The sequence below is a fragment of the Musca autumnalis genome, unplaced genomic scaffold (genome assembly GCF_047663935.1).
Source record: "Musca autumnalis isolate F117 unplaced genomic scaffold, ASM4766393v1 scaffold_1, whole genome shotgun sequence".
NCBI lineage: Eukaryota > Metazoa > Arthropoda > Insecta > Diptera > Muscidae > Musca > Musca autumnalis.
In genome coordinates, this window is record NW_027411644.1 from 305,114,419 (window position 1) to 305,139,664 (window position 25,246).

General features: G+C 34.4%; 1 protein-coding gene across 1 annotated transcript; it reads left to right on the top strand.

The window, feature by feature from the left end:
- Positions 1 to 1,017: 1,017 nt before the first annotated feature.
- On the top strand, positions 1,018 to 21,606 carry LOC141389871 (acyl-CoA Delta-9 desaturase-like). Its single transcript, XM_073962062.1, has 5 exons — positions 1,018 to 1,157; positions 6,003 to 6,245; positions 12,456 to 12,792; positions 20,899 to 21,081; positions 21,139 to 21,606. The coding sequence occupies exons 2-5, from the start codon at positions 6,014 to 6,016 to the stop codon at positions 21,488 to 21,490; spliced, it is 1,104 nt and encodes a 367-aa protein (XP_073818163.1). The 5' UTR covers positions 1,018 to 1,157; positions 6,003 to 6,013; the 3' UTR covers positions 21,491 to 21,606.
- Positions 21,607 to 25,246: the final 3,640 nt, after the last annotated feature.

A 25,246-nucleotide genomic window follows, 5' to 3' on the forward strand; every position in this document is an offset into this window, starting at 1 on the left:
TTTTCTTTTATTAAAAGATATTCATGTAATTAATGTAGTTTAATGTTTAATTCATGAATAAAACTGAAAGAACCTTGCCTTTGCCAGACAAACAAACACACACACAAATAACTTAGAAGGTTTATAATCTAAATTGTAGAATGTACCACAACGGGAACAGAGCATAATAAATTACAACAAAGTAAATTCAAATTGGGTTTGATTATTTTGTAGCAAGAAATTATGTACTGAGAGAAATGTTGAGTATCTCAAAAATTCAAAAAAATTCATATGGAACCCTTAAGCTTGACTCCGACGATATACCAAACATTTTTAGTAAACAAACTTCTTCATAAAGGACTCGAAATAAAAAATTACGTTTAACTATGTTTGGAAGAAATTTATTTATATTCATTTTAGTATGAGCCCGGAAAAAAGTTGTACCGTTGCCGCTAGAACAACCTACTGGAAAAAAGAATCGAATTTTGTGTGGTAGGTACCCGAAGGAGTGAAGCGAATAATACGATGTGCAAAGTCTGCACCTATCAGTAACTCTCTGCGACAATTATCTTGCGGATTTGGCAGTTTGGTTGGTGCCATCAGGGTTTCTTGGAGCGTTTTGGTCAATATCTCAGAAAGTGTGGACATGCAAAAGAAAAAAATGTAACGTCGTAAAGGGAGCCGCACCTACTGAAAAAAATTCAAAACGATCCGAGAGGAGCTCCTAAACTTCACTTTATCCGAATTTAGACCGATATATTCGAACCCGATCTATATCTGGAAAAAATAATACGATGTGCAAAGTTTGAACCAAATCCATTGCTGAATAAGTCTGAAACGTGCTGTTCGATATGAAATATTCACATGCCAATTTTTTTTAAGTGTACCACCATATTTTTACGAAACCACACATTAAGTAAATTTACAAAAAAAAAAGTACACAACATATCATACGCAACAAATAATTTATGCAAAATTATTATTGAAATCTTCCCATACATATTGGGTATTTAAATCAAACAAAAAATAAAATTCTATATATTCCTGGACAACAAAGTAACAGAATTAAGACGGGTTGCTTCCGCGTAAACGAAAGGTACGTTTAACGGAAAGTGTAGTGCAAACAAAATTTAATTAAACCGTCTAAATACAATAAAGTCCTAGTTTATTGAAAAAAGGTAATTCCAAAGTATAAATGTGTGAATATATTGTAACACAGGACTTTAAAATTCAACGAAAATATATTAGAAAAAATATATGTGATCTTAATTGTATTAAAACGGTGTAGGACATTACGGAAGTGTCAGTGGTCACTTATTATTCGGTTGTGTTATGTCTTCAAGTGATACAAATTTGTCTTTCAAAAACCAAAATTGTTTAAATATTCTAAAATACTATATGCAGCGAAACTCAACAATCATCAGGACCAAGGATAATAACAAATAAATTATAAATTTATAACAAAACCTGAATGTGTTTCCGATTTTCTGAAAGCTTATCGACAAATCGAAAATGATCTATATAAAAGATCAGTGAAATGAAAAAATGGATTAAAGTAAAAAAATCTTCAAACGCTAACGGTTATATTCTATAAATGCGTCTACATGTACATTTGGTTGTACTATTATAGCTCATTTAGACTAGCCATAAATCCTCGACTGGATTTAATAAATCCAGTACAAATCTCATTGCATTTAGATATACATTTTGAAGGATTTAAATGGCAGTCAGCTGATTTTTGTTCATAGCACAATTACCAAGGTAGATGCATCAGTCCATCTGATCGAATTTGAAACGGCAAAATAATTTTTTTGTAAATTGAATTCGTCTCAAAAAACATACGTCAAATTACAAATTTTTTGTTTAATACTGAAAATATTATCACATTATGCTACTAATACTATATAACGAGCAAATAAAGAATTACTTTATCGCAGTTTGCCCATCTTAAATAAATAAACGAATTATTTTATCGTTTAGCCATAGTAAATATTAGTCTTGGTTGATTTAAATCAACTTTGTGCATCAAAACAAATTTAATTTTTCCGCCTTGTTTACAAATTTTTACATTTTAAATTATTTTTAGTGTAGCAATTCACCGATGCATCTACCCAGCAAACACAATGTCGGACGTCCGACGCGTCTGCTCAAAGTCGGTAGTTTTTTCCGACGCGTCTGACCGACTTCGGTCCGAACTCTGTCCGACTAGTCTGACGAACTTTTTCCCGTCCTCTCTCTCCCTCTCTGAAGGGAATTTTTCTATTTTCCCTTGTGCTGCTTTGGCAAAACTAAGTGTAAATAAGCAGAGAGAAAACAAAATTTACATGTTTCGCTCGCACATTGTAAATGTGTAATTGTTGATGTGCCGACGCATCAACGTCGAAAAATTGAGTGTTCGGGTTTTAATTTCTGCATCGGAGAACAAATTTGGTTTATTTTTGTTATGCTTGTTGATGCATGATAGTGTTAAAATGTTATTCATAGCGATCGGTTGCATACACTTTTCTTTATTTTAATGAAGTTACTGAAAGTAAAGATTTTCTACGTCAAACTTCACTGTTCCGTGGAAAGTCATATGTTTCATATTTGTATGTGGCCAATGTTAAGTTTCTTAACACTTTTATGTGTATCAACATTTTTTGCATGTGAATGAAGACATGTATTTTTTCTATATTAATAACAGTTGTTACATATTTCACAGGTCGTGTTGACGACACAGTTTGTTTCTCCACCAAGTTCAGCATTTAACACAGCATAAGATGATATTAAAACCTTTAATATGTTTATAGTAGATAAACTTTTGTAGGATTTGGATATTTCATGAGTTAACTGTGTATTTTCAACATCTTTTAATAATAAAAACAAATTCTGGTCGAATGCTGGAAAATAAATCAGAAGTTCATACGATAGTTCATCTGACTTCGGACCAAATTCGGTCCGAAAGTCGGCAAACACTTTCGAATTTCATAAGATTTTACTTCCGAATTCGGACCGATATCTGTCCGAAAGTCGGTAAATAAATCAGAAATTTATAGGATAGTTCATCAGAGTTCGGACCGAATTCGGTCCGAAAGTCGGCTAAAACATCCGATTTTCATCCGAATTTCGGTCAGAGAACACGTCAACCACGCCATATGACTTTCGGTCAGAGTTCGGACAGAATTCGGATCCGAACTCGGAGGTTTCTTCCGACTTTCGGACCGAATTCGGTCCGAACTCTGATGTTTCTTCCGATTTTGGTTTGCTGGGTACCTTGTTTCTTGTGCCAGCTTGCAACTTTTTGTATTTTCTAGCAACATGTTGCAAAAAACAGAGTTGTATACGAGGATTTATTTTTGTATGTGAAATCTGGTAGATTTTGGCTGGATTTAGCAAATAAAATCGGATAATGTGCTAAATCCGGCTAATGAACTCATATCTAAATGGGCTATAAATACAATTGGTTGGAATCTACAGGGTATTCCAAAAAATACTTGACAATAAAAAAACCCCAACCTTTTCAGATATTTCAACAATTTTATTATCGGTTTAAAGTACAATCAAAACACCTATGAATGGAACTCGACCTTGTTCATATGGTGGACGGGCACGTTTGAATCTGCCAATACGTTGGACTAATTTTTCGATGATTCTTTCACACATTTCAGCCGGAATGGTTGCAATTTCCTGATCAATTTTGGCTCTGAGTTCTTCCAACCTACACCAATGACTTGACGTAGCCCCAAAGAAAATAGTCTAGAGGCGTCAGATCGTACGAACAATGTTGCCAAGTGACTCGGTCATTTCTTCAGATAACACGGTCATCAAATCTACTCTTCAATAAATCGATTTAACGTGTGCTGTGTGGTTTGTGGTAGCCTCCTCTCGAAACCACATCTTCCAATTCAGGCAATACACAATTAGCGAGTATGGTGCGGTAGCATTGTCCATACACGGTAATGTGACGATTGGCATCGTCGACGAAGAAGTATGGCCCAATGGCAGCCGGCATGTATACCGCAATAAACAGTTTTTTTTTTGGATAAAATAAGCCAAAAATAAGCTTAGTTCGTTTACTTTACCATGATGAAAATGTTGAGTTTCTCGAATATATTAGCAGTTCGATGATAAGTGTTTGTCTATAAAAACCTCTTCAGTTCTATCCTCGTTGTCAATAAAGATTACCTTCAGCTGGTCTATAAAGACTTCCTGCAGCTCGACTATAAATACCCCTTCAGTTCGTCTACGTAGACTACCACTCGTTTTTCTATATACCTGAAGGAGGTCTACAAGTTCAAATCTACCTTCGACTTGTTTATAAAAACTACCCTTAACTCGTCCATAGAGACTCCCTCCAACTTTTCTATAAAGACTCCGTTCAGCTCGTCTATGAAGACCAACGTCAGTTTTTCTTTAAAGATTCCATACAGCTCGTCTTTATATACGCAGGCCTTAAAGGCCTGCGTACATAAGCTGCTCTGCCTGATTGCCTTGCTTTCCTGCTTCATTTTTGACAGAATAAAAATAAAAGAATAAAGAAGGCCGAGGAAATTTCGAACTGGGTTGCCCTTTTCTTTTTTATTCTTTTATCATAAGTAAGCAAGGTAAGCATGCAAGGCAGCTTATGTACGCAGGCCTTAAAGGCCTACGTACATAAGCTGCCTCGCCTGGTTGCCTTGCTTGCTTCTGATAAAAGAATAAAAAAGAAAAGGGCAACCCAGTTCGACATTTTCTCGGCCTCCTTTATTCTTTTATTTTTATTATGTCAAAAATGAAGCAGGAAAGCAGGGCAATCAGGCAGAGCAGCTTATGTACGCAAGCCTTAAGGCCTACTATAAGCTGCCTCGCCTGGTTACCTAGCTTGCTTCTGATAAAATAATAAAAAAATAAAATGGCAACCCAGTTCGAAATTTGCTCGGCCTCCTTTATTCTTTTATTTTTATTATGTCAAAAATGAAGCAAAAAAGCAAGGCAACCAGGCAAGGCAGCTTATGGCTATATTACATTACGTGTATTTCATGTGTATGTTGTGCATTTTTTTACATCTACATGTTGTACACATAGTGTGATCCATATAAAAAATTGTATCTATCAAAATGATGTGTGAACCCATGTGTAACTTTTTCGTTTTAGAGCCCTTCCTATTTTTGTATGTACAATAAATAGAAAACAGCTGATTTGTTTGTTTGTTAAATCCTATGTAAAATGTAATTTTTCGCACACACAAAGAATTACACGAGGACAAAAAAAATTCAAAACATACACATGAAATACACGTAATGTAATATAGCTATTATGTACGCAGCATGGTACAATAATACAGGTAGTATTATCATGCCAGCTGATGGTAACATAATGTGTCAATTTCATTGAATTGATGTCAAATTTTGACATCTTATGTTGCCAAGAACTGCCGATGCGGCTACCTGTGTATTTGTACCATGGTACGCAGGCCTTAAAGGCCTGGGTTGCCCTTTTCTTTTTTATTCTTTTATCAGAAGCAAGCAAGGTAAGCAGGCGAGGCAGCTTATGTACGCAGGCCTTTAGTTTTTATCACATTTCTACAGAAAGTATAAATACTTCCAAGGTGGTTGCCTTCGAATCAGCATAGAACAAGAATCCAGGCCCAAGTGTCGGAAAGAAACTTAAATCTAATTTACCCAGACACTTTATAATTGTCCCACAAACATCCCATAAGGGACAAGGGAGACTTCTTTCATATCAATGAGTGCACCCCGAATCATATTAGCTCAATGATATGGGACCTACAGTTTATCGCCGAGTCCGAACGGCGTGTCTAAGACACCACTTTTGTAGAGAAGTTTTACATGACTGAAATACTCAGGAAATGTCGCCAACATTACTGAGGGGTATTATGCCACCGTTGAAAAGTGTTTTGATGTTGCCTGTCCGGGGAATCGAACCCACGACCTTATGTGTGCAAGGCCGGTGTGCATATCATTGCACCACGGTGGCAACCAACCAGACACTTTAATGATGTAGTTTCTAATCTAACCATTTTATTTGTTGTTTTTTATTTTCAGTTTATACAAAAATGGCGCCCAATAGTGCAAAGGAAGCGTTCACTGGTGTTTTAAATGAAAACGATGCCGATACTATTGATGGAGCTTTGGCCACGGATATCGTACCATTGAAGGGAGCCGAAAAACGAAAAGTCGAAATAGTGTGGTTCAATATAATTGTGTTTATATATTTGGCCGGAGCATCGTTGTATGGACTATTTCTTTTCGTTACACTGCAATACAAATGGCAAACATATTTATGGAGTAAGTATTTGAGAGATAAGCAATGTCAATGGATATTGAATTATTATTCATTCAGTTTAATTAAACGAAAGAGTTGTGTAAAATATCTGAGTTTTGAGAAAGAACGGAAGAAATTTATTGTGTTTTAAATGCTCTTAGAAGTCGGACATTTTGTTATAATAGTTCTGTTCGATAACTTTACAAGTAAAAAGTATTTTCAAGTACATGCAACTACTTCTCATTTCTCTTTTATTGAACAAGTTTGTTATCGAACAGCATTTTGTAAAAGTTTGTACAAACTTTTCGCCTATCGAACAGACCTAATTGCACAAGATTTTATAGATCAAAAATATCTAATAATAGTAAATTCAACCAAAGACATTGAACAACTAAGACGAGACATAATACATGCAACAAAAAATTTTTAAGAAACAATGTATAGAAACATTACCCTTAACAGAAACAATACAGGTAATTTAAAACCGCAACCAGAAGGAAAATTTCATGTAATGATATCAGAAACGAAATTTATGAATTCAAGGATATATTCCAGAGGATTTTCATGTCAATTGGATCGTTAAATTCGGTTAAATACGTACAAAACGTATTAAAGAAAATAATGTTATTTAACCATACTGTACCATACATTATGTTAAACTCAACAAATCATAAATACAACAAGATAAGACATTTTCTTGTTATCATTCTTCAGTGAATGACTTTTGAATTTAACGTAATGTAATTTCACAACATGGTTAAATAACATTATTTCCTTTTATACGATTTGTACGTATTTAACCGAATTTAACGATCCAATTGACATGGAATTTTTCTGGAATAGATCCTTGAATTCATACATTTCGTTTCTGATACTATTACACGAAATGTTCCTCCTAAATTGCGATTTTAAATTAACTGCAACCTGCATTGTTTCTGTTAAGGGTAATGTTTCTATACATTGTTTCATAAACATTTTTTTTGCATAAATTATATGGGCGTTTTTTTACTTACTAAATGTTGCTGAAACATTTTTTTCAGCAACTTTTCCCTTATACAATTGTCAAAAACTGCAACATTAGTAATAATTATTACAAATTATCACGTAAAAAGACACACCTTATGTCTAGTCTTATTTTTTCGATGTCTTTGAATTCAACAAAGATGTAAATATACTAAGATGGGAAAAGTCAATTGTTAACATTTGTCAATAGATGGAGTTAAGCTCTGTTGTTACTATATCATAACAACATTCTGTTAAGTACCCAGAAAAAAGTTTGCATCCGCGGATGCAGTTAAATCACTAGAACAATTGCCGCTGGAGTACATCTTTTCCTATGAATTCACCTATAAAATTTACAAGAGAGCGCGCAGCTAGGATGCACTCCATTTTACTTCCACAGCACACAGCTAGGATGCACTCCATTTTCGATCCAAATCACAGCCTTTGATGTAATGTTTTGGATTGAATTTAAATGCAGTCTAAAGATGCTATAAAATGCAAGTCATTGCAAATATCCCAAAATAAATAAAATACATTGCTTATTCGTGTAAACAAGAATATTAACTTTATTACACTAATACAAATGATAAAAACTCTCCATTAAATTTGATCATAACAGAGTTTACTTCCTCTGCTCTGCTTTTTGTGACACCGCAACTGATATTGCTTCATCATCCAAATGGTTTTTAATTTTTCCTCCAACTCCAGTTCAGGGGCTCAATTCTCTTTCTATGAGAATGCGAAATGAAAACTTTTATAAAGGAAAAAAACTGTCAAATGAAAAAAATTATAAAGAAAATATTTTTCATTTCAAATTTTCATAGAACAAGAATCCCGCCCCCAGATATCCAAAAAACTCTAACTCCACTTCAAAAATAATTTGCGTCTCGTGAATTACAGCAATGTTCGTATCTTTAGTTTGTATTTCTTTATTTTTTTAACAAATTCTTATAATTTTAGACACTCTTTCTTGTGTTCAGAAAAAAGACTGCGACTGTAGGGATCAAAAAATTGGCATGCTTGGCTAGGGATCTATAAGCGAGTGCTTCTAAAATGTATCGAGGGGAGTGCATTTTTCATAACTCCGTGTGGACTGCATTGAAAGATGTATTGAAATCATAACTCTGCATTGCACTACTTCCAAACTTTTTTGCTGGGTAGTTAACAATTTCAGGCGTTTTTAACCATTTAGTTCATATTCAATGATCTGGAAACTGATATGGAATACAACTCTAAGTCCAACTTTTTTGCTTTCCTACAATTCCTATAAGCCGAAATGCACTTTATTGGAGTTTTTAACATTAACATACCCCTGTTGTTGGTAAAATGTTCCAAAGACATAAAATATAACAAGATGGGACATTTCCATTGCTACTATACATCGGTATATGGCGCTGGAGGCCTAACATAATGTTATGTTCCAATATGGTGACATAAAATTATGTTATACTTGTTTTTGTTGCCTTCGTGTTCTGTTAGTTGTATGTTATACACAAACACCTTCTACGGTTTAATAGTAAAATTGAACTGCATTATGCACTATGTCCAATCTTTACAGTTCTATGTCTTTGAATTCAACAAAGACATAGAACTGTAAAGATTGGACATAGTGCATAATGCAGTTCAATTTTGCTATTAAACCATAGAGGGTGTTTGTGTATAACATACAACTAACAGAACACGACGGCAACAAAAACAAGTATAACATAATTTTATGTCACCATATTGGAACATAACATTATGTTAGACCTCCAGAACCATCTGCCGATGTATAGTAGCAATGTAAATGTCCCATCTTGTTATATTTTATGTCTTTGAATTCAAAAGACGTTCACTGAAGAATGATGGCATTAAAATGTATTATCTTGTTATATTTATTGGTCTGTTCCAGTACTGCAAGAATCTACTAATTTTTACAATTTTTTCCGATAACATAAAGTAAAAATGTTATCGTAGTAAAAAATAGTAGCTTCTTGCAGGTTCTGGAACAGAGTATTTGTCTTTGCATTATAAGTGTGTCTGCTCGAAAATTTGTAATAATTATTACAAATGTTTCAAAATTTGACAGTGGTAAAAAGGAAATTTACATTTAGTAAGGGGTAGTTTACACTATATGTAAATGTCATATGACATGAAATTTTTCATCGTTAAATATTCACTAATATGTGGAATATTGGAGATTTTCCTTACGCCATTTATTCTGTGCGTCCACCCCAACAAAAATATAATAAAATTACGTATCCACATTGTCTCCGTGGGTAGATATGGAATGTTTTTATTTCGTGTCATATGACATTGATATGTAGTGTAAACTGCCTCTTAGTAAAAAGACACACCTGGTCTGTTCCTTTAGTTTTGAAAATGGTAAAATCGGCAAAAGTAGTGAAAGTTGTAATCTGCTCCCATATAAATTGTATGGCGTCTGAAGTAAAGGAACGCTTTTCGAGTAAAAAGTGGTAAACCTTGAAGATTCTTGAACGTAAAGGAACAGAGCTACCATATGTCTCGTCTTATGGCTATATCACACCATATGCTTTTATTTATTTATTTTGGTTGTTTTTTCTACACAGCAAGACAAAATCTTACGATTACAGTGTAGATTTATAAATATTTTCACATGTATGTTGCCACTTTGGGTATACTAACTAGGCGTTTACACCAGACAGTTTGTCTTCAAATACAACTCTGATTTACTAACACATACATACATTTGTCGTTGTCTCCCAGCTGTCCATCATTTTTTCGCAGACAGTAAGGAAGACAAATTTTTGGCATTTTTGTAAAAATAAGTGAGATAATAATTGAAATGTGTTGAAAACAAAAGAACGTGAACAAAAACAAAATATGTGAACGGAAAACAAAAATATTTCGATGATTTTCATTCAAAATTTTACAACTGTTTTGCAGTTGTCGGGACGCGTACGTCACACAGGCAAGTTGTGGGATTTTGACAATCAATACATGAAGTCAACTGTCCTGTCATTTGTAAACGCAGGGTAATATACAGACCAGCTGATGTCATAAATTAGAGTTGGGTAATCTAGTTCCCGGAGCGGATCGATCTTTCTAGTTCCTTTTATCAAAAGGAAACTAGTTCCTTAATATAGTTCCATAGTTCCAAATAGTTCCGAGAGCGATATAGTTCAATGAATCTTTCACTTTCATCGTTTTTTCTGTTTCCTTCGTTCCAAATAGTTCTAAGAGCAAAATAGTTCCATGAATCTTTCTCTTTCATCGTTCTTTCTGTCTCCTTCGTTCCCAATAGTTCCGAGAGCGATATAGTTCCATAAATCTTTCTGAATTATCGTTCTTTTTGTTTCCTTCTTCCCCAATAGTTCCGAGAGTGGAATTGACATAATAATATATGAATTGCAGCGATGTTGTTTACGTTTATTTGCCAATGTCGCAATATAAGAAAAATTAACGCAACGAAAAAAATCGACGTATGTATGTGATAAATTAGAGGAACGAGGTGAACAAAAGGAACTATATGAACTAAGTGAACTATATAAAAGCAAGAGCTGGATATAGTTCCAATAGTTCCTTATTAGGAATAGTTCCTTGGAACTAGTTCGTTCAGAAAATACACAACTCTATCATACATGTCAAAAAACCAATAGTTGTTCTATCCCTGCGTTTACACATGACAGGACAGTTGACTTCATGTATTGATTGTCAAAATCCCAAAACTAGCCTGTGTAACGTAGGTGTCCCGACAACTGCAAAAATAGTTGTAAAATTATGAATGAAAATCATCGATTTACTTTTATTTTCCCTTCACATATTTTGTTTTGGTCATGTTCTTTTTTCTTAAACACATTTCAATTATTACAGGTAAAAAATAGCAGAACTGATTTTTCGACTTTTGCTTGACGATTATTTCACAATGAGAAAGAAAATGGACGATAAACAGAAGAAAAAGTCGAAAGCTGACAAAACTAAATTAAAAACTGTGAAATAAAAGACGAAAATTGATTTTTTTTTTATGTTTCTTTTTGACATTGCTGCCAGATATACCATTTTTCCGTTCCTTTACTTTTCTGGTAAAAATGTTCATGAGAGAGCAATTTTGACACTTTTCTCTTTTACCACCCTTACTATTAAAAAAGTAAAGGAACAAAGCTAATTATTACTAATGTTGCAGGATTTGACAGTTTTGTAAAGTAAAAGTTGCTGACAAAAAGTTTCAGCTACATTTAGTAAGTATTATGTCTGTCTGCGTACTCGATAATTTGTAATAATTATTACAAATGTTTCAATTTTGACAGATGTATAAATGAAAAGTTGCTGAAAATTGTTTCAGCGACATTTAGTAAGTAAAAAGACACACCAATTATCTCACTTATTTTTACAAAAATGTCAAAAATTTGTTAACCCGGCTGTCTGTGAAAAAATTATGGACAGCTGGGAGACAGCAGACAAATGTATGTATGTGTTAGTAAATCAGAGTTATATTTGATGACAAATTGTCTGGTGTAAACGCCTTTGTGTTTGATTTGCCTGTGCATGTACTCGCTAATTTGTTATAATAGGTTTGTCCTCGTACTCGACAATTTTTATTAAATGTTGCTGAAACACTTTTTTCAGCAACTGTTCCTTTATACAACTGTCAGTTTTAGAAACATTTGTAATAATTATTACAAATTATCTAGTGCACGGCATATTATCGAGTACGCGGCAGTTGTATAAAGGAAAAGTTACTGAACTAATTCAGCAACATTTCATAAAGAAGACCTCATCAAAGAAATTGACAAAACAACAGGATATACAATTTCAAATACACAACGACATTTGTAAACGGGGATCTATGAATGTATGTTCTATACAGAGACAACACAATTTTCTTCAATGAGTGATTGTAGTGCACTAATTTATTTAAAGTAAAAATAATCTTAAGAAATAATTATTACAATTTGACTTAACCTAACTTAGATTAGTGCGCAAAAGGGATCTAGTGAGTTCATACATACAGCTGCTATAAATCGTACTGAAAGGTCATAAACACACTTATGACCTGAGTACATAAGAGGCATAGAATTCTAGAATTGCATTTTAGTTATCTCACATGTGGCAGGCAAACATGCTATATATATTTATCGAACTGCACCCTAGATCACACCCATAATCTACATAACTCAAAAATGGAAAATTCTCATCTCACTTTCATTCTAACGACTCCATTTGATATGTTTAAACTTACCCATATTTTTGATTTTCTTCTTTCTTTTTAGCAATCTTTACGGTGTACATGTGTGCGTTTGGCATTACGGTTGGTGCTCATCGTTTGTGGTCACATCGTTCGTACAAGGCAAAGTTACCGCTGCGTTTAATTTTGCTTTTCTTCTCAACAATGGCCTTTCAAAATTCCATCTATGAATGGTCTCGTGATCATCGTGTCCATCATAAATTTACCGAAACTGATGCTGATCCCCACAATGCTATGCGGGGTTTCTTCTTTTCACATGTCGGCTGGTTGTTGTGCAAAAAACATCCTGCCGTTAAGGAGAAGGGCAAAACAATTGATTTATCTGATTTAGAAGCTGATCCATGGATTATGTGGCAACATAAGTAAGTAAAAAAATTACATTTCTTTTTAATTTTAGCTTTTAAGATGCATAATCAATTGTGAGCACTAGAAGTAGACTAGCTTAGATTATGTCATTCCTCCCTCCCCTGGGGAAATATTTATCCTTAGGAGCTCCAAATCTGTAGGTACATATGAACGTCTTCATGGTCGAATGTCAATTCATGTTTTTTTAAAAATCCTAGATTGGCAATAACAATTCTTTGCGTTCCCAAAATGTTTTCCATGAAAGACATTGAGGAATTTTAGTTTAGTTGTAGAATAAAGGGGTGAGTACATAAGCTGCCTTGCCTGCTTACCTTGCTTGATTCTGATAAAAGAATAAAAAAGAAAAGGGCAAGCCAGTTCGAAATTTGCTCGGCCTTCTTTATTCTTTTATTTTTATTATGTCAGAAATGAAGCAGGAAAGCAAGGCAATCAGGCAAGGCAGCTTCTTTTTTTTCTTGGGGCTTTCAATATGTGGGCTGCTTTGTGGTCGATTGCTACTTAGAACATTCCAACAATGGCCCACCTTAGCTTTGGTGACATTTCTTTCAACAGGAAACATGTATTATTCGAATTATTTCAGGGGTTGCCTACGACTTGTCTTAGAAGTGGGTAATAATTTAAATTCCTATGCAAATATAGAAAATTCTCAGTATAGAATGAAAAAATACTGTGGGTCTAATGCAGTTTTACACTACTTACTACATACTACCAAATTTTGGAGTTTCTATCGTCTATAGTTTTAACGTTCATTAAAAGTATAGGTTTCTTTTTTTCTGCAGTCATGGCTGGATGCAATTAAAAAAACCTTGAACTTGTTATCCGTCATTATTAAACATTTAAATATGTCAAATCAGATCGAAGCATTTTATTATACAACATATTAAAAATTTTGATTTTTTATTAAGTTGTTTAATTAATTTTTTTTTTTTTTTTAATAAATACAATTTTAAGTACAGGATATTGACATTATTTTCAAGATCAATAAATGGTACATCAACATCTCTAGGGTTAGGAGATATGTGAGTACATATATGACAGCACGTGTTTGAAATTTTATTAAATAAATGTAATGTTTAACAAATTTACTTATTTAAATATTATAATGAATTCAAAAAAAAAATGCAAACGGAACACAACGAAAAAAAAATTCAAAACTGCCGCTTTCTCTCTCTTTGGATATTTTCATGGGAACTAATATATAAAGGGCCAAATACATACGGTACATTGTGTGACGCGTTGAAAACAACAACCACGTGAAAAATGTATAGGTTATGCCAAGTTTGTTCTTGAAGTTTTCATGTGGGTGTTGTAATACGACACTCAACGGAACGTTTTATTTTTAAATAACTAATGTTTTCAAATATGAGATATTATTTCAATCTTATTTTATATTTCATCAGAAGAATTTGGAAAAGAATTTATAGTACAGAATTTGTATGCAAATTTTTATCGACATATTTTTTATTATATATAAACACAATGACGAAATTTGGGTATTCCAAATAAAACTTGTTTTGAGAAACTGAAATACATTTCATTGAAACCTTGAACTTTTCAATGGTTGAACCTTTCGTACGGGAAACTTTTGGAAAGAAAAAATTTTGGAAATTATAAAAAGAAAGAAAAATAAGAAAGTTTGGGGATTCCCCAGAAAAACAAGTAGAAAGACAATAAACGTAAAAGAAGACACAAATTACATTAAAGGGCCAACAACCACATGAAAACTTCAAAAACAAACTTGGCATCACCTACACATTTTTCATGTGGTTGTTGTTTTCAACGCGCAACGTTTGTGGTCACATCGTTCGTACAAGGCAAAGTTACCGCTGCGTTTAATTTTGCTTTTCTTCTCAACAATGGCCTTTCAAAATTCCATCTATGAATGGTCTCGCGATCATCGTGCCCATCATAAATTTACCGAAACTGATACCAAGCAGGACTATAGGAAAAGTTTGGAGTTTCAATTAACTGACATAATTTCGCATATGCATTTATCTAATGAAGTGCGATATATATACTAGTTCCCAAGCTTTGCCTTCATCTGCCACAAAAACAACATTCAATACGCCTGAAGATCGGCTTAACCACCCGTGAAACATAGCGTAATGGTTGAATGCGTGCGACTTCGGTAGACTCCTAATTTTTCAATGTATATAATAGGTCTAATAAGCTCAACTCGAAAGAGAATTAATTAAATATCACTATAAATGACCTTCGCCTTAATAAGGCAAAAAAAATATTTTTTATTTATATATTTATAAAATATATTTTATTCATTGCGTATCCCCTGAAGATATCAACAAATATCTAGTCTTTATATACATTTATGTACTTTGACGTCTGTCTGGCTGACACTATAACTCCCGAACGGCTCAATCGATTGAGTTCAATCGATGGTCCAAATTTTGCATCACACAATATTTTGTCCACACTTAGACCAAGTTCGAAGACGTTGTCCTGGCGGGCCCAATACAATGGCTTTTAATCCGGGGTCTTTCTATATAAAAAAACACCAGAAGAAGCTTTATTTCACGAATGCTTTATATGCACAGATTTAAAAAAAGTTTAAATAATCTTAAGAACTAAATTGTACAATATGAATTAACCTAACTTAAACTAGTGTATAAAAGAGAGAGGGAGAATGCAAATATGTGCATGAACGTATCTGCCATACAATCTTATGGAGAGGTCATCAGTCTGCAGAGTTGATTACATTCTGTACGCTAACGAAAGCTGAAAACAGATACAACGTTTGATTAAAGTTTTGTGTCGTTTTGGCCGTTTTTACCGAAAAATTCATTTGAAATATATGCCGACAAACAGATAAACGCTGGACTTTGGTATCGTCGTCGCCCTGTTGTTGTTGTTTTTTTCTCGACGCCCAACGCAAAACTTTAATCAAACGTTGTATCTGTTTTCAGCTTTAAGGTTTGTCTGGTTACCCTGAAATTTGTACAATTGTTGCTGGAAATCGCCTGTTACCCTACGTTTACACATGACAGGACAGTATTGATTGTCAAAAACCTGTGTGACGTAGGCGTCCAGACAACTGCAAAAACGGTTGTAAAATTATGAATGAAAATCGTCGATTTCTTTTTGTTTTCCGTTCACATATTTTGTTTTTATTTTGTTTCATGCCAGTCCTGTTGTCTTTTTTGTTATTTGAAATAGTTTTGTTTTCATTTATTCAAAAATGTCCATGCTTACTGTCAACGAAAATTACCAGATAGTGCCGAGGCAACTAGCCAAATCTTTGTATGTATTAGTAAATCAGAGTTGTATTTGCAGACTGTCTGTCTTGTGTAAACGCCAAGTTAACACAAAAGTCAAAGACATAAGCTTCGTTCCAGAACTTTTTTAATGGCAAAAATAGTAAAAGAGAAAACTGACAAATTTGCTCTCTGAACACATATTTGTTCAAAAAGTACAGGAACGGAAAATGTAGTAAAGTTAATTAATACGTTAAGAATAAAAAATTTCAGACGTCATATAGAAATAAATAAAAATAAATAGTAACAAATTGAGATTTTGAATTTATTTCCTTTTTTATATCGAATGTTATGTACATCATCTGATGCAAGTCTCTTATGTCATGTTCACACGAGCGTTTCAATTACGTTGTTCGCATGTCGAACGACGTTCCCGAATTAACCCGTTTCCACGACACCATTCGTAATTAACAGAAACATACAAAATTTCCTTCATTTTTGTTTCCTTGTTTTCACGAAAATTTGAAACGAAAACACATAAAATATACACTAAATGAATAGGAAAAGCAGTAGACTTTCCTTCAAATGTATCTTCTATATTTAATTACACACATTTCATTCGTTTTTTCCATAAATTCTGAATAATTTTATATTTTCCATATATATTTTTATATGTTTCTATTTTCAAAATTAAAGAGAGAGAGACATGTCAAAACTATGTTTTTGTATACAGACTTTCAGTTATTTGTTTCCTTTTTGTTTCTGATTTTTTACGCGATTTTGAACTAATGGACAAGAAATGTGTGTGGAATTAAGAGGGACACACAACCATCTTCCTTCTGCATATGTATAAAATGTTTAGTTTATTAATTTTCATTCATCTTTTTCCCTTTTTTCTAAAAATGTTTGTGTTTTCAACAAATTTTTCAATTTTGAATTTAGATATGTCATAATTATTTTTTTCGATAAATTCTCTCATTTGTTTGGGATGGGACATACTTATTCGTCGTTCAGAGAGTATTTCTAATCGAACAACGTAGAAAAATCATCGTTCGTTCATAGAATTTTGTTTGGGGAAATAAGTAATTTATTCGTAGTTATGGGTCGAACAACGAATAGAGAACGAACGACGTACCGTGGAAACGGGCTATTATGTTCATTTAGAAATTATCGAAAGAGTGGAAGTCTAAACTGTTCACAAAAGGCGGGTGATAGTTATATCAAATCCAACCATCAATGTTACAAACACATATTTGGAACGCCCTTGAGACAACAACAAACATAAGAAATTATATTCTAATAAAAGCATCAATTCCCTCTAAGCAATTTGGCGTAGACCCATATAAATTATATTGACTTTTACCATGAAAACAACAATAAAAATTATGTTAATTCCTCTAAAGATTTATTGAAATAACATGAAGTTCAGGCAAAAGATTGAAGTTTAGACACTCATTTGATCATTTATTTCACCGTTGGCTTTTTAACTAATCGGATTAAAAACCATCATCTGCAACATCTCAACGTTGCATTTAAATCAACATTCAAACCAACAGGATCCACTACATTATCCAGCTAAATTTTTCGCCCTTGGCATAAACATCGATGGAACATCTTACCCATGGGGCTTGATATGCCCTTGATTGGATTGAATTTAACATCTGTGTGTAATACGCCCACATACGTATGTGGACAAATATCGACTGACCTATATCATGTAGATAAAATAGAATTCTAATCCTTTCCATGCTGTGATGTTAGTGTGAAAGCTAATAATTAGCCTTTGGAAGAAGGCATTAGGCTTCTGTATACCAAGCAATTGTTGCAACGAAGATATTGTTGAACGTTGAAGGACAATATAAATCCAGTTCTTGCAGCGGACGTGCGCCCATAATCGCCGTACTTGAGGATATATTTGTTTTTGTTTTTTTTTTACATGGAAATGTGAAAATCCTTGGTCTCAATTGCCGTAGTTGAACTGTAAGATTGAAATTATTTAATAATTATGAGCTTCGCGACCTTTTGTTATTCATTACCACGCATTTTTATAAAACGATTTAATGACTATTGCCGAAATATCTTAATTTTATGTTGGTTGACTGTTTTATTTCTATGTAATTTGTTTTACATTTATTTTTTATTGATGTTTCTTTCTGACTTTTTATTTTTCGTTCTTTCAAAAAATGTCAAATATTTCCTTTGACCAATTTACTATTTTTTACACAGCCAATTTTGTGTAGTAGAAAATTGTTTAAAGAGAACAGAAAATTTTGTCGGTTTTTGTCGTACGGGAACGCATTTTATCAAAAAAATTTAAAAATAGCACTAAATAGTACTATTTTGCAGGTTCTGGAACACAGCTATAAATACAACAAGATAATACATTTTTTGCTGTCATTCTTCAATGAATGGCTTTTGAATTCAAAGACATAAATACAACAAGATAAGACATTTTTTTTGCTATCATTCTTCAGTGAATGGATTTTGAATTTAACATAATGTTATATTACGATATGGTGATATAACATTTTTTCTTTTATACATTTTTACGTGTTTAACCGAATTTACCGATCCAATTGACATTGAATTATTCTTGAATAGATCCTTGAAATCATAAATTTCGTTTCTGATACCATTACATGAAATGTTCCTCCTTGGTTGAGATTTTGAATTAACTGCAACCTGTTAAGGGTCATGTTTCTATACAAAAGCACTGTTCCTTTACCTGCCTGAGGTTACCATTTCTTACCATTTTTAACCTGCAAAGCGTTCCTTTACTTTAGCACGCATACAATTTATATGAGACCAGTTCACCACTTTTACCATTTTTTGCCACTGTTACCATTTTTTAAAGTAAAGGAACAGACCAAAAGTTTCGTAAACATGCTTTTGTTGCATGCATTTTGTCTAGTCTTAGTTGTATTTATGTCTTTGTTGAATTTAACATAAGCTTTGTTCCAGAACTAAAAAGTTTTACAATATTTACCACTTTAACCCATTTTACACGAAAAAGCGTTCCCGTACACAAAAAGGTTGTAAAATGTTCACTTCTCTTTAAACAAATATGGCGCTGAATGACGCTCTCTTTAAAAACTTTTTACACGACAAATTTGAGCGTGTACAAATTAGTAACATGGTTGCCGGAGTCTGATTGGCTGATACGCCGACTTTGACATTTGTTCCAGTTTTTTGACGTATTTTCCGTTCTCGAACTATTTCAAAAAACTTTTGTGTGAGAACAATTTGTTTACAATTCTCTCTTTTACGAGTTTTACTATTAAAAAGTACGGCAACGAAGCAATAATGTAATTTTACGATATGGTAAAATAAAATGTTTTTCTTTTATACGTTTTGTTTATTACATGAAATTTTCCTCCGAGATTGCGATTTTAAATTACCTGCAAATTACCTTTCATAAACATTTTTTGTTGCATGCATTCTGTCTAGTCTTATTTCTTCTATGTCTTTGCAAAAGTTTAGCAAAAGAGAGCGATTCGAGAGAGACATTAGGTTTGTCCTCGTACTTACTAAATGTTGCTGAAACACATTTTTAAGCAAGTTTTCCATTAACAGTTCTTTTACTGAGATTTTGCTGGACAAATTTCTTCTAGCAAGCACTTGCAACTCTTCTTCTTCCTGCAATTCTTCCTAAATCAGCTGTTTTTAATGATTTATGTTAATGCAAGTTGAAAACAATTTTATTGTGGAAATAAGCAAGTCAATTGTTTTGATTTCTTTTGGAGAACCAAGTTGCAAAATGGAAAATTTATTTTTTTCGGGTCATTTTCTTTTTTAGTTTTAATAAAATACAAAATGTTTGCTTGTTTGGTTCCTTTAATGGCGGACTAATTGTTCTGTTTTGGCAAATCAGCTGATTGCTTGCAGGTTTTTGCAGACACCTGTCTGTTTACTTTTTACATTTTTCTTGCAAAAGAGAATAAAATCTCCTTACTCTCTGAGAAATTTCTTGCTGGGAAAGTAACCAGACAGACCTATTCTGGTTACATGTTTATTATTCTGAAGTGGACTGTATTAAAAATAGATACCTGTTCAACTATATACCTATATTTTCTACACAGGCAACCTTCACCCGTTTGTCGGCGGCAATTCCACACTTTCTGAGTATAGGGCCCAAAAGTTCAAAACCCCTTGTGGCATCAATTATAATGAATGATGAGGGCTACGACTTACGAATTGATTATCGATTTGACCAAAATTTTGCACTTCGTCAAATTTATTCCAAACTGACACACGGTTTTCCTCGGCGTTGGTTTTTGGAGAGACAATTTCTCTTCAGCTCGTCGTATTTACGAAGGTGGTGTTTTGAACTGATTCATCTACGTTGCAGTACTCTGAAAGCGATTAACTGAGTCTACCTAGTGCTTCGTACGACACGGTTTTCCTTAACACCTTCACCAGCGCTCTCGATATTTTGGGAAGCTGTATTGGGAAACTCACCTTACGTCTTTCGTTTTTGTCCGCACCATTGTCTGATTGGCTCGTTTACTTCACTCACCTGGATCCTTGGTTTTACCTAGAGACACACTTTGTTCGCTTTCACCATCGGTCCTAGTTCCGTCTTTGGTAGTTTTAGTTGATGTACGCAGGATGAAACGATGGCACATATTATCGTTTACACATATTACTGATTTTTCGCTTGATTATGTTTACAAGTAGGCGTATTGGCTTTAAAAGTATTTCACACAATTTAAGAGCTGTGGGTTTCATCTCCGTGTACGTAAACAAAATCCATTCATTCATACATTTTATATAAAATACTTATCTGGACTAAGTTCACATATCTTCAAAATTGTAAAGCGACGCCATTCATATGATGGATGGATAATTACAAAAGTACTATTTTATCTATAAATTTCCATTCTTTTCTTTCAGATACTATGGCATTTTGATGCCTCTGATATGTTTCATTCTCCCTGCTGTATTACCAGTGGCATTGTGGGGTGAAAGCTTTTCAGTAGCCTGGCATGCATCCGTTTTTCGTTGGTTTTTCCTTGCCAATGGAACCTGGTGTATAAACAGTGTTTGTCATCTATTCGGAACCAAGCCCTATGATAAGTATGTAACACTTTTCAATTTTCAAAGGACATAAATTAATAAAAAAATCTTTTCTAGGAGCAACAATCCAGCTGAAAATGCCCAAATTTCATGGTTCACAGTCGGTGAATGTTGGCACAACTATCATCATGTCTTCCCCTGGGATTATAAAGCAGCTGAATTTGGTGGTTCAAGACACAATTTCAGTGCAGCTTTTATTGAATTTTTTGCCAAACTTGGTTGGGCCTATGATATGAAAACAGTATCACCCAATGTTATAGAAAAACGTGTCCAGCGTACCGGCGATGGCAGCCATCCGGTGTGGGGTTTGGGTGAAAAAGATTTTAGCCATCCCATCTGGGGTTGGGGTGATAAAGATCAAACTCTGGAACAGAAGAAATCAGCTGTTATCCTTAATAAGGAACTGTAGATTACAGTAGGAATTTAATTGAACAACCAAAGCTATATTTGTTTAGGAATAAATTATTTAATTGTATTTTTTTAAGGATAATAAACGGCTCCTTGAATGTGGTGAAGTTGTACAAATATTTGAATATGTGTTTTATTTTATTAATAGTTATTGTTGTATAGTGAAATGTCATCGCAGCAGTAGTATGATCTATCCAAAGCAATTTAAGAAGAATTTGAATGCCTGTAGGTCCTGCACGCATACTGGCAATTCTCGACAGACAAATCCTTTTTCTCTAGACTATGACGGTTAAGCGAGAGCAAGCTGCATTTTGAATTTGGTTTCATTGCACAATGTCGGCTTATGTAGATAAATCTGTATTACATCCAAACTTTAGCTACTGAACGATTTCCAGTCCTCACGAACCCTACATCTATACAACGACATCAGTATAGTTAAACGTATCGAGATACCACGATTGCGTTGGCTAGGCCGTGTCATAAGAATGAGCGATGATGAACCCGTTAAAAAGTTGTATAACGTAAATGGAGTAAACAAGTGGAAGACGAGATCTAAAATCGCAGTATTCCAAATTTGAGAAATAGTATTAACAAATATAGAGGAATGAAAATATTTGTTTAGTTCGGCCTATAGGACAAATGTCCTATAGAGGGCTAACTAAGTAAGTATAAAGGGTGGCAGAAATTTGGGACTTTTGAACTTCGTTGTTATAAGCGATTTCGATTGTATATGAAAATTACATTAATATTAATCAACTCTTCAACGAAGACCCTTTCCTTATGGTCTGTTCCTCTAAGATGATTCGAATTCAAATTCGTTCCAATTATGTTATTGTAGAAAATTGTTGTTTGTGTCTTAGTGGAACTATTAATACATTTCCGGGCGTCTATAAACATATAGAACCCATATCTGTTGAATGGCTATTAAATCAGTTTAGTGATAAGAATAATTTTTCGCTTGGATTTTACAGTAACAGTTGTTTGTCTGTGTGTTAAAAAATTGCAAATTGACCGCGTAGTCATTCTAATGTAAAGATAATGAATAAAACAAATCACACATCCGACTGGGAATGCCTTAAAAGGGTTTCCACACTTTTTTGTCGGGTAATCAAATTGAATCGTAATTACTCGGGCGGAAAGTGAGTACACAACGAATTTCCATTGATATCGTCAGATTTTTCTAAGTCATTGGGTCATAGGGGTACCACACTCACAAAAGTTCAAAAGCTGTAATATAAATTTCGAAAGGTGTGGCTGACATTGGTCTGTAAGCACTGTGTTTATAGAAACATATCGAATATATTTGGGAAGATGTGTTGTTTGTTTACTTATCTTATTTATTTCCCAATCAAATTAGGTTAACGCAGGTTTTTAATTTAAATGAACAAAAACAATATTATTGAATTAAATTAACCTTAAATTAAATTACCAAATTCAAGTTGAAAATGAAGAAGGAGAAATGTGTGCGAACTGCATCGCTGTCGACAGAAAAAGAGATCGAGAAAATTTTGCATTTTATGCAAGTGGACAAAATACGCGCTTTTGTAATACCGGTTAATGACTGTTCGGTAATCCGTTATTGATAGTTGAAGGTTGCCACATCACTGGAAAAGGCTACCGGAATCTAACTAGGAGCTTGATACGTCTTCCACTAGCTGTAGCTTTCGTAATCGGTTGAGGTGAACTGGTGAGTGAAGTTTCTGGCGAATATGTGGCATTGAAAGAGTTACTTCCAATCGCCGAATTTGGAGTTGTAACATTACTGGAAGCATCTTCAGGAATGTGTGGAGTGCTAGGCACGAGATCATTTGACAAAGGTACACTTTTTTGTCCGTTCCGTTGTGTTTGAAGATTCTGATGCAGGAAGAAAACACGGCTTTAAGCGATCGATGCTGACATTTGTTCTTTGACCTCGTACAAGCACTGTGAAAAACTTTGGAAAACGTTTAACAACAACATAGGGATGAGTCAGCGAAGGACGAATTGAGTCGTTTCGAATAAAAACGTGCGTTGTTTTGACTGAAGATCTCTGGAAACAAATGTTGTCTTCTTAGAGTGGTGTGAAGTTGGCGTAGGTTGGATACCTTTCATCGCATTTCGAAATTGTGCTACAAAATCGCTGGTGGTTCTCCTGGGACACTTAAGGTAGTACCATATACCAACTCTGCAGGTGATGCGTTTATATCTGGTTTATATACCACACGTAGGCCAAGTAGTATTGTCCTCACATAAAGGAAAAGGCCCAACGATATCGATGTTGATGTGTGAAGCGAAGAAGAAGTACATGTCGGGTGCTGTTACCGTGTGACGCTGGATTTTCTATCGTTGGCACTGTAGATAAGTTTTGACGAAGTTTGTTATCTGTTTTTTCATACCAGCCCAAACAAATCTTGACGTCACTAACACAGTTGTTGAGCGTATTCCAGGATGAGCTAGATTGTGTAAAGAGTTAAGTATTTGCCATCGAAAAGTTGTAGGTGGTGATGCTTTTTCCATTTTTTGTTTGTATGCGAATATTAATGGTCGATAATCAGTTACAATGTAACAAGGGCGTCCTTCAATCAAGTAACGAAAATGACAAACGGCTTGATAGACTGCAGCTAGCTCTCTGTCGTACGTTGAATACTTCTGCTGCGTCTGTGTTAGTTTTTTCGAGTAGAATGCTAAAGGCTGTAAGTCGCCACCAACATTTAGATGCAGCGCTGCTCCTTCGGCTGTGTCAGACGAGTCAACGTAAACAGCTAATTCTGCGCCGGGAACGGGGTGAGCAAGTAACGTGGCATTGAATAATTCAGTTTTACATCGTTCAAACGCACTTTCGCAGTCGGCAGACCATACTAATGTTGTTGTGCCGTTCTTTTTGTTACCAGCAATCATCCCTTGTAAAACACCTTTGTATGCGATGGTGTTCGGCAAAAATTTTCTGTAAAAGTTCTTGAGGGGTGAACGGCTTTGGTTACTCCTTTATTGCTGCAACCTTTGTGGGAGATGGACGAATCCCTTCTGGTGTGACGAGGTGACCATGAAATGTTATCTCAGACTTTCCAAATTCACATTTTTGTACATTAATAGCAAGTCGATTCTCTCGAAGGCGTTGGAACACTAATCTCAAATCGCGTCGATGCTGCTCTAAGGAGGCAGAAGAAACAAAAATGTCGCCAACGTAAGGGAATACACAATCAACACCTCTGAAAACCTTGTTGATTAGTCGTTGGAAGGTTTGTGCAGCATTTTGTAGGCCAAAAGTCATGCAGTTGAATTCATACAAACCAAACGGAGTACTTATCGCTGTTTTCGGAACATCGTCGGGATGAATCGGGATTTGACGAAAACCTTTTTGTAGGTCGATTTTTGAGAAGATGTACTTGCCTTTTAAATTATTCGTGAAATCAGTGAAATACGGTAAATGGTACCGGTCTGGCAAAGTTTGGGCATTCAGGGCACGGTAGTCTCCACATGGTCTCCATGACCCATCACCTTTTCTTACCATATGTAGTGGGCTACTGTAGTTGCTTTTAGATGGTTTACATATTCCAGCTTCGGTGAGAAAGTTGAATTCTTTTTTCGCTGCTTCAAGCTTCTCAACTGGCAATCGTCGAGGACGGCAAAATGTGGGCTGCCCAGTCGTTTCTATTCGGTGAAAAATTGTTGATTTCGTTCTGGAGTGTCGCGAGAATGTCGTGATGTCTTTAAACTTTTGCAAGAGATCTGCAAACGGATTGTTTGTGCAAAATGTTTCTAGACAAGCAATCTCAGA